At 45.8% G+C, this 8,266-nt stretch overlaps 2 protein-coding genes across 2 annotated transcripts in view; one reads left to right on the top strand and one right to left on the bottom strand.

Annotated features, from left to right (window-relative positions):
• The window catches only part of IL18 (interleukin 18), a 3,111-nt gene extending 1,463 nt beyond the window's left edge, over positions 1-1,648 (top strand). The window contains exons 2-4 of the mRNA XM_009997421.1: positions 132-269; positions 1,174-1,319; positions 1,433-1,648. Of these exons, the coding sequence (XP_009995723.1) occupies positions 132-269; positions 1,174-1,319; positions 1,433-1,648 (500 nt within the window). The remainder of the gene's footprint in view (positions 1-131; positions 270-1,173; positions 1,320-1,432) is intronic.
• A 2,875-nt stretch (positions 1,649-4,523) lies between these two features.
• Positions 4,524-6,860, bottom strand: SDHD (succinate dehydrogenase complex, subunit D, integral membrane protein). Its single transcript, XM_009997422.1, has 3 exons — positions 6,842-6,860; positions 6,603-6,747; positions 4,524-4,689 (listed from the first exon to the last, which is right to left on the bottom strand). Exons 1-3 carry the CDS (start codon positions 6,858-6,860, stop codon positions 4,524-4,526), a joined length of 330 nt encoding a protein of 109 aa, XP_009995724.1.
• Positions 6,861-8,266: the final 1,406 nt, after the last annotated feature.

Genomic DNA, 8,266 nt, shown 5'->3' on the forward strand with positions numbered 1-8,266 from the left:
CTGAGGTGGCCAGTCTAGGAACTTATTTCATGGGGTATCTGTAGTGACAAGATTAAGCCTGCAGGGAACTGTTACCCTCTGAGGAGAGGACAGCTAAAATATCTGACCCTCTTTGCTTAATATTTCCACAGAGCTGGAATGTGATGCCTTTCGTAGGGAAAAGATTCTCCAGCGAGTCCTGCGAAACGTCAACAGCCAATTGCTGGTGGTGCGGCCGGATTTGAACGTCGCGGCTTTTGAAGATGTGACAGATCAGGAGATGAAATCTGGTACCCAGCTTTCCAAAGCCCATGAGACCACTGCATTCTGCCTTTATTCCTGACGTGCTTTTGTTCTTTGCCATCACTGACTTTTTTCCTGGGTGAGGCTGATTTCTGCAGGATGGGCCATGCAGGGAAAGGCTGCCAAGGCTTTTCCTTAGCTCTGATCACAAACTAAGTTTTTAATCCTTTGTGTTGGATTGAAAAAATCATTTTTAGGTGTAAAGAGGCCAAGTATTTAGCACTAAAAGCTCTTACTTTCTTCTAACAGCAGTAGTAACCAGTGTACGTGTGGTTTTGGGCTTTGAATTTTTGTGATAGTCTCAGCGATTAATTCAGATCTGTATTTGTTTGCTGTACAATCATGGGATGGTTTGGGTGGGAAAGGACCTGAAAGATCATCTAGATCCACCCCCCTGCATGGGCAGGGACACCTCCCACCAGCCCAGGCTGCTCCAAGCCCCATCCAACCTGCCCTTCAACACTGCCAGGGATGGGGCAGCCACAGCTTCCCTGGGCACCCTGGGCCAGGCTCTCACCACCCTCACACTCCACAATTCCCTCCTCATCTCTCACCTCAACCTCCCTCCTTCCAATGGGTGTGTTGAACACGTTTCATTACAGCCAAATACACACAGTATCACCAGCTCTCACTTCACACAGAGAAGGCTTTGAACACCCAACCCATTCCAACTGGTAACCTCACCTGCTTTCTTGCAAATTCAAACTCTTGGTCACTGAACAATGGCAGAAGGTACAACCTGTGTGACCAGCAAACATACCCATCCAAGTCCTGGTTTTCCTGTCCAGAGTGTCCTGGGAAGGCAGGGGTTGCCAGGGGGGTGGTGACACACACCGGGGTGAAGCTGCTGCAGCTCTCCCAGACTATTAATAATGAACAATTGCTGTTTAGGCAACGGAATGCACTTCAGCATCCACTGCTACAAAACCACCACCCCCTCAGCAGGGCTGCCTGTCGCGTTCAGCGTCCTGGTGGAAGACAAGAGCTACTACATGTGTTGTGAGGAAGAACGTGGGAGAATCACAGTTCGATTTAAGGTATGTGTCTGCTCCCCATCCCTCTGCACACAGGGGGCAAAGCTGAGCATTCCAACACCTGCGAGCTGGAAGAAAACTGCTCAGGACTAATCCATTCCTTTTTCCTTCCCCAGGAAGGAAAAGTTCCTGCAGAATTTCCTGGTGAAAGTAACATCATCTTTTTCAAAACGACATTCACACCTGAGAGCTCCAGAGCATTTAAATTTGAATACTCCCTGAAACAAGGGATGTTTTTGGCCTTTCAGCAAGAAGATGGCTTAAGAAAATTAATTCTAAAGAAAGTGTCAAGAGGTGAAGTGGATGAGACCGTGAAGATTTATCCAGGTTAAGGCAGCATGAAAGTCACAACATGTTTTGTACTTCACGTCTTAAAATAAAATTTGGGGTTTTTTATGAAAGAAATCTTCTTATTTCTTTATCTGAGGCAAGTCAGTTTTATGGTTTTAGCCACAATGAGCCAGAACAAAAGTGAGCATCTTACAAAGGAAAATGAATTCAAATTCTTGGCAAAAAGAAGCAGAAGAATGTTTTCCAGTCAGACAGGAGAGTTACACCATGAAGAACCAGGAATGTGATACCTACACTGTTCCAGATAGTTTGATCCCTACAATCTTCACTGGCTGTTGATCAAACAGCTTCTGAGTCAGGTGTCTTACAGGTGAATGTATCTATTTTGGGGAGGGAGAGAAAACTGCTTAAAATAGATTTCCTAAGAGAACCATGCACCTAGCCAATAAACACTGAGATGACTTTATTTACATCATTTCCTGAGCACCCTCACCAATCTGTGACATGGTTACACCTTCTCACCTCCAACTGAAGTAGGAACAGCAGAAGATTTTTAACTTACTGGAAATCTTTGATTAGAAAACCACAAACTTACCTGAACAGCTCAAGTTCTAATAAAGCTGTTTGTCCTCAGAGGGCCCAAGAGAAAAAAAGAATGAATTAGGGGTTTATGTGAAAGTTTTTATAAGTTAACAGTAGATTATAGGTTAGTGATGCAATGAAACAAACATTTGTCCTCCTGGGAACAAATGCAGGTGTGGCTGGTTCCCACCAGGACCCTTTTATTCCATGTGTGTGACAATGCAGCACTCACTGGGCTCAGGCTGAGAACTCCACAGAGTGGAGCAAGAACTGGATATCACCAAAATCCAAATGATTGTCATGCATTCTGAGCATCTGATCTTGAGGAAATGGATGGGGCATGTCTTTCTGTTTTCTCCTACATACCACAGAGGTGTTGGGTCTCCTCTTCTGTTCCACCTCCAACAACCTGACCACTGGGGCCCTGGGCTTTCCCCTTCCCATGCAGAAAAGACTAGAGAAAAAAGTCATGAAGTGGAGGGAAATCCTCAGACTTGCAGACAAGTTCAGACAAGTCTCAACATTTGTTTTGGTAAAAAAAAACAAACCACTGTAATTTCCGGGGCTTCAAAATAAAAATAAAACAGAAAGACATAAAAGGGAGTTTTATATCCCAGCTGAATGTTCAAGAATGGGGCTTGACCAACTGCTTCCAGCCACAAGAACCCAGAACTGAAGTTAGTGGTTATTACAGGAGCTGATTCCCTTTCAACAGGGCTAAGGAACACACACAATCCAGGGAAAGCTGTGGTCATTCCCTGCCCCAAAGCACAGTGAGCTGCTCTCAGTGAGCAGCCCCAAACATGCCAGCAGGGCTCTTAGATACAACTCATTTCTGACACAAAATACCTCATTTCTGAAACAAATACCACACACACGTGCCTCTTGGCTTTGGTCTCAACAGAGGAATTGTCCAGCCCTGTGACACATGCTCAGCTTGGTCAGAAGTTCTCACCAGAGAGGTTCATGTGCACGTTCCTCATCTTGAGCACATCACCAGTGTTACTGGTATCCAAACCAGGCCACACCAGGGAGAAGCCACAGGCTCAGTTCTGACCACAAGATTAGCAAAAGTGGCCAGCAATGTGGCATGAATAGATGAATAAATAAACATTCCAATCCAGATTTAGGAAAAAAACAAATCACAAAGGAAGTAAAATCAGAAAGTTCCACAATAGCAACTTACTCACTCCACTTATTGCACAATCAGACTGATGGTAACACAGAACCCTCTTCCTCTTCCTATCAAGAGCACCACAGAAATACCACTAGAATATGGAAGCAGTTCATAACTTCTTACTACAATGAAAGTCAGAGAAGATAAAGGAAGAGTAGAAAGTCAGAAAGCAGAACTTCCCCCTGTAAATCTGCAGGCACAGGGAGCACTGCCCGAGCCTCATCTCCAGCTGTGACAGAAAGGACACACAGGACAACATGCACCCCAGTGTATTTCAACAACAACCCTCCCCAAATGCTGCAGATGAACATACAGGTTCCAGGGAAACCATGAAATGCCATTTACAGCTCCTAAAATTTATCTGTATCAGGATTTTTCTTCTAAGTCAATTATTTTCTAATGGATTAATTGCATTAAGTCTAAGACCTCACTTTAAATATTAAGGACAACACATATTCATAAACATATTTTTTGTTTTATAACACATCAATGAAGCAATGCAGAGTGATGGTATGAACAGTAACACAGCACTAGGATTTAGTATTTGAACTTGAATTTAAGGACAAAAAAAATCCTATTTGCAAACATTTCAAGTAACCCAAAAGTCGTAACAAAAAGTTCAGAAGCAAAGACAGTTTCTGTAAATTCTTTATTGTATGGATTAAGAAAAAAAGTTATTCCCTTTTCTACATCAAGTCTCAGGGTTCAAAGAATGACAGGGTGTGCCTTACATAGAGAGCTGCTGTGGTGCCAGAAATAACTGGTCAATTTCCTGCAAGTCAAGTTTGTTTTACAAAAGAAGAAACCAAACAACAGTTATTTTAGAAAAAAACATTCACTGAAGCTGCCTTTACCAGGAAAGTCACCTCCAGCTATTGAAGGCTGCTGTCAATGTCATTACTTCCTCCCAAGTTACAGTTGCAGCTAAAATCAACTCAGCTCTCACCAGGACACCATCCCATTTTTAAATCTGCTTTTTCTTTTGCTAACATTTTTACTGGTATTTCTTTCCAAAAGCCTAGCTCTGACCTTGCTGCAGGAGACAGGCAGCACGGACCGTTGGTTATTGATTTGTTTTGCATGAAACATGTTGGTGAAAACGCGATGGAGCAGAGGCAGCAGAGAACAATCGTGCTGGTCAGGGCCTTGGTGGCATCTCAGAGGCTCCACAGCATGGCCACAGCCTTGCAGATGCCAACATCAGAGTAGTTAAAGTAGCAGAGGCCAGCAAAGGTGACAGCTGACAGCACGTACAGACCTGAGTTGGCCACCTTGATGGCTGTGTCTCCATGGACATAGTCAGTTATCACCTGGCCCAGACCCCTAAGGAGTAAGAAAAACAAGCTGAAATCAGCAAAGAGCATTCCTGTCCATCCAGGTGGTGGGAGCATTGTAGTAAGATTTGGTCACATCATCAGCCCTCCCCAAAGAATGCCCAGTTCCCACTCAAAAAGAAGCAGCATCTGTGACAAAAAACAATGACAGGACAACAAAACCAAACAAGAAACAAACTAGAAGGAAACAAAACATTCTACAAATGGTATCAAAACAATAAACAGAGTTTTCTTAATGGTACTGAGGGAACAAGGTGCTGAGCACAGGTCCTTCAAACAATAGAATCATGGAATGGTTGGAAGGGACCTGAAAGATCATCCAGTCCCAACCCCCCTGCATGGGCAGGGACACCTCCCAGCAGCCCAGGCTGCTCCAAGCCCCATCCAACCTGCCCTTCAACACTGCCAGGGATGGGGCAGCCACAGCTTCCCTGGGCAACCTGGGCCAGGCTCTCACCACCCTCACCCTCCAGAATTTCCTCCTCATCTCTCACCTCAATCTCCCTCTTCTAGTTTTAACCCATTCCCCCTTGTCCCAACCCTACAAGCCCTTAATAGAAGCTGTAGGATGTGCCTCCAAGAAACCATGGGCAGCTGAGCTGACCTGCAAAGAAAGCAAGAGGAACAGCCTTGCTGGAACCCCAAGCTGTGGCTGTGGGACCAGCTACTGTCACAAATGCACAAGAGACTCCAGAACGTGTATTTAGGTTACAAAATAGTGGCCACCAAAAAATTCCCAAATCTGTCAAGACTAGACATGAGCTCTTTAGGTTTTGAAGAGGATGTTTTGCACGGTGAGAGTTTAATACTGGAGAGACTTCCCAGCTGAGAAAAGAGAACAAAAAACCCACACGAGTGGGGGAGGAATTAGCTGTGGTGAAAGTTACCAGCAGAGCTGCAGACAAGCAGCAAGATATTTATCTGTCAGGGGAAGTCCCCACACTGCTGATGGAAAATGGATTTCTGGATGAAACATCCTGACACTTATGAGACACTCACTAAAGAATCCAGTGTACAAGCCTGGACACAAAATGCCACCCAGAGAACCTGCTTCAGCACATCCACCTGCACCAACCTGTTGTTGCAGTCAACCTGCCTGGGATTTGCCCACATGGTCACAACTAGTGTGCACCAACACCCACGGGGAAGAAATGCCCCTGGTCAAGCTGAGATTTAAGAAAAACTGGAATCCCAAAGTACCATGACATTGCTTATCTGCTTTATCCCTGTGCAAGGAGTTCCAGACCAGTATCTCCTCAAGAAAGTAAAAGCTGCCAGTTAGGCCATGCAGCTGATGCACTACTAACTAGTCCTGTCTACCCTACTCAGATTGAAGATCCCAGCAGATCCACCCTTAGAGGAAGATAATCAAGCATCCATTTCCTGGGAATCCAGAAAATAATGATCAAGGTCTCAGCTTCTTCAGTGGAATATTTGCTATGGACTTTCATTGTGCAGAATCTGGTCACCACTGAGATGTGCAAAGCTAGAACCTTAGAAGCACAACTTGTTTCATATAGATCTGCCCTGTTCCCTCTCTTCACACAAGATTTGATTCTACTACAAGATCAAAATGCCCAAGATTCTACACAGCCAGTGACAAAGGAAGTTCTCCTGAGGCAAGAGACTGTGTAGAAGAACATTACAGACTGTTAATGGATTCCTTAATAAGTGTCCTGCCCTCTGAGTGTGACAAAGGGAGACCAAGGTGCAACTAGTCAAAGATCACAACTGCCACAGAACTTGGAGAGTAAGGACTTTGCCTGCACCTCTTCCCAGGTGTTTCACATCAGATCAGGACATCAGGCAGCAGATTTACTGCCAGGCAGAATTTCAGACCTCAGCCTTGGAGCCCACCCTGCCAGGCTTCACTCTGGGTCCTGAGGGCCCTGCTGTGCTTACCAGTGGCCGTGGAGGGTGAGGGCAGCAGCCAGGGAATAGTCCATGGCTGGTCCAGGGTACAGGTAGGCTGCAGGGAGGAGGCCCAGCAGGAGGACACTGACAGCTCTCTCACCTGTCCAGTGCAAAGATGCAGCCTTGGAACTGCCTGCAAAAGAGAAGGAATTTTCAGTGCAAAGTTCCTGCTCAAAAAACAAACACTCCACCCTGCTCAGCACCACACACCACAGGTTTGCTCTGACCTAGTTCCTGTGCTTTCATCCAAGCAAAACCTAGAGGCCTCTGAATTCCAAAAAAAAATATGCACCTATTTTACAGTGTCTAAAAGGTTTATTTTAAACACCCCTCTCCTGGCTGCTGCCAAGAGGGAGAAGCTTCTTTTACTAGAAAGGAAAAGAAGCTCCACAGGTAAAGTCAAAAGAAACACCAGCCCTACTTTCACATGAACAGAAATGGCTTTGACATCCAGAGGGACCCAACTCCAAGTTCCAGGGAATCACACAGGAACTCTGCCCAGGAACAGGTATTATTATTTTTAACTGCAAATAGCAGATTAAACTGCTGGGACTATCACACTCATATATAACCTAAAAGCAGCCTAAAGGCCAAAGGTTTTCAGTCCTTCACTGATGCTCAGCTGGGTACAACCTGAACCACACAGAAGGGGACTCTAGAAAGAAAAACAAAAGTTAGAGAGCTCTGTAACCAAATCTTACTTTTTATAAGCATGAAAATGCTATTGAGGGGGTGGGGGGGGGGAAGGAAAAACCACCCCAGCATCTAGAATGGAGCAAACCAAAGCCCTAACACCATCAGCAATACTTTGAAGCAGGATGTCAGTAGCAGCCCAGGCTAAAACATCAAGGACTCACCCTGTGAAATGCCCTTTATAACACACTGCTCCCCAGTCACCCAACACAGAGACACTACCCATCCATCTCACCCAAAAGGCAGGTGTTTTCCTTTGTTTTTTTTTTTTTGCAAGGAGAATGAAATTCAGAGAAGTGACAAGGAAAGCAAAGGACCTGAACTAACCTATGAAAGGGACCTAAGCTGTGGACTCCTAACTAACCTGTCCCTTTGGAAATCCTTGACCAAGAACTCTCGACAGCACAAGCACCAAGTCTGTTGTTAATATGAAGCTCAGAACAGGAAGGAAGAAAATGGCTTGGCTGGTTTTAAGCCCATTCATTTTGCAGGTGTTTCTTCATCCTTTCTGCCTCTGCCTTCCCTGCTGGAGGCTACAAACCACCCTCAGCCTGGGGCCACAGCACCTCTCAGGCTGCTGGCAGAGCAGCCCTCAGTCCGGGTGTGGCTCTGACCTCACCTCTCCGGGATCTTTCCACACGGGGAGAGGAAATACCATCTAAGAAAAGCTCGAGGAACCTCAGGGAGCCTGAAGCTCGAGAAAGCAGCCCCAGCCTCAGCGTTTTCAGGCTGATCCTGGACCACAAGAACTGTTCAAGCTTCTTTCTGATTTATTTTAAAAGCCTCCAGCCTCATTCCCACAACTCAAGAGACTCCAGGGGCTTCGGCTCATCAACCCTGGCTCACCCCTCAGGTGAGGCCACCTGTGTGAGGACAGGTTTGCAGCCGAGGGGGCTGGGCCTGGAGGATCCCGAGGGTCTGTCCTTCCAACCCAGGGAATATCGAGTGAACCCCCCCCC

The sequence above is a fragment of the Chaetura pelagica genome, unplaced genomic scaffold (assembly GCF_000747805.2).
Source record: "Chaetura pelagica isolate M959 unplaced genomic scaffold, ChaPel_1.0 scaffold775, whole genome shotgun sequence".
In the NCBI taxonomy this organism is placed as follows: Eukaryota; Metazoa; Chordata; class Aves; order Apodiformes; family Apodidae; genus Chaetura; species Chaetura pelagica.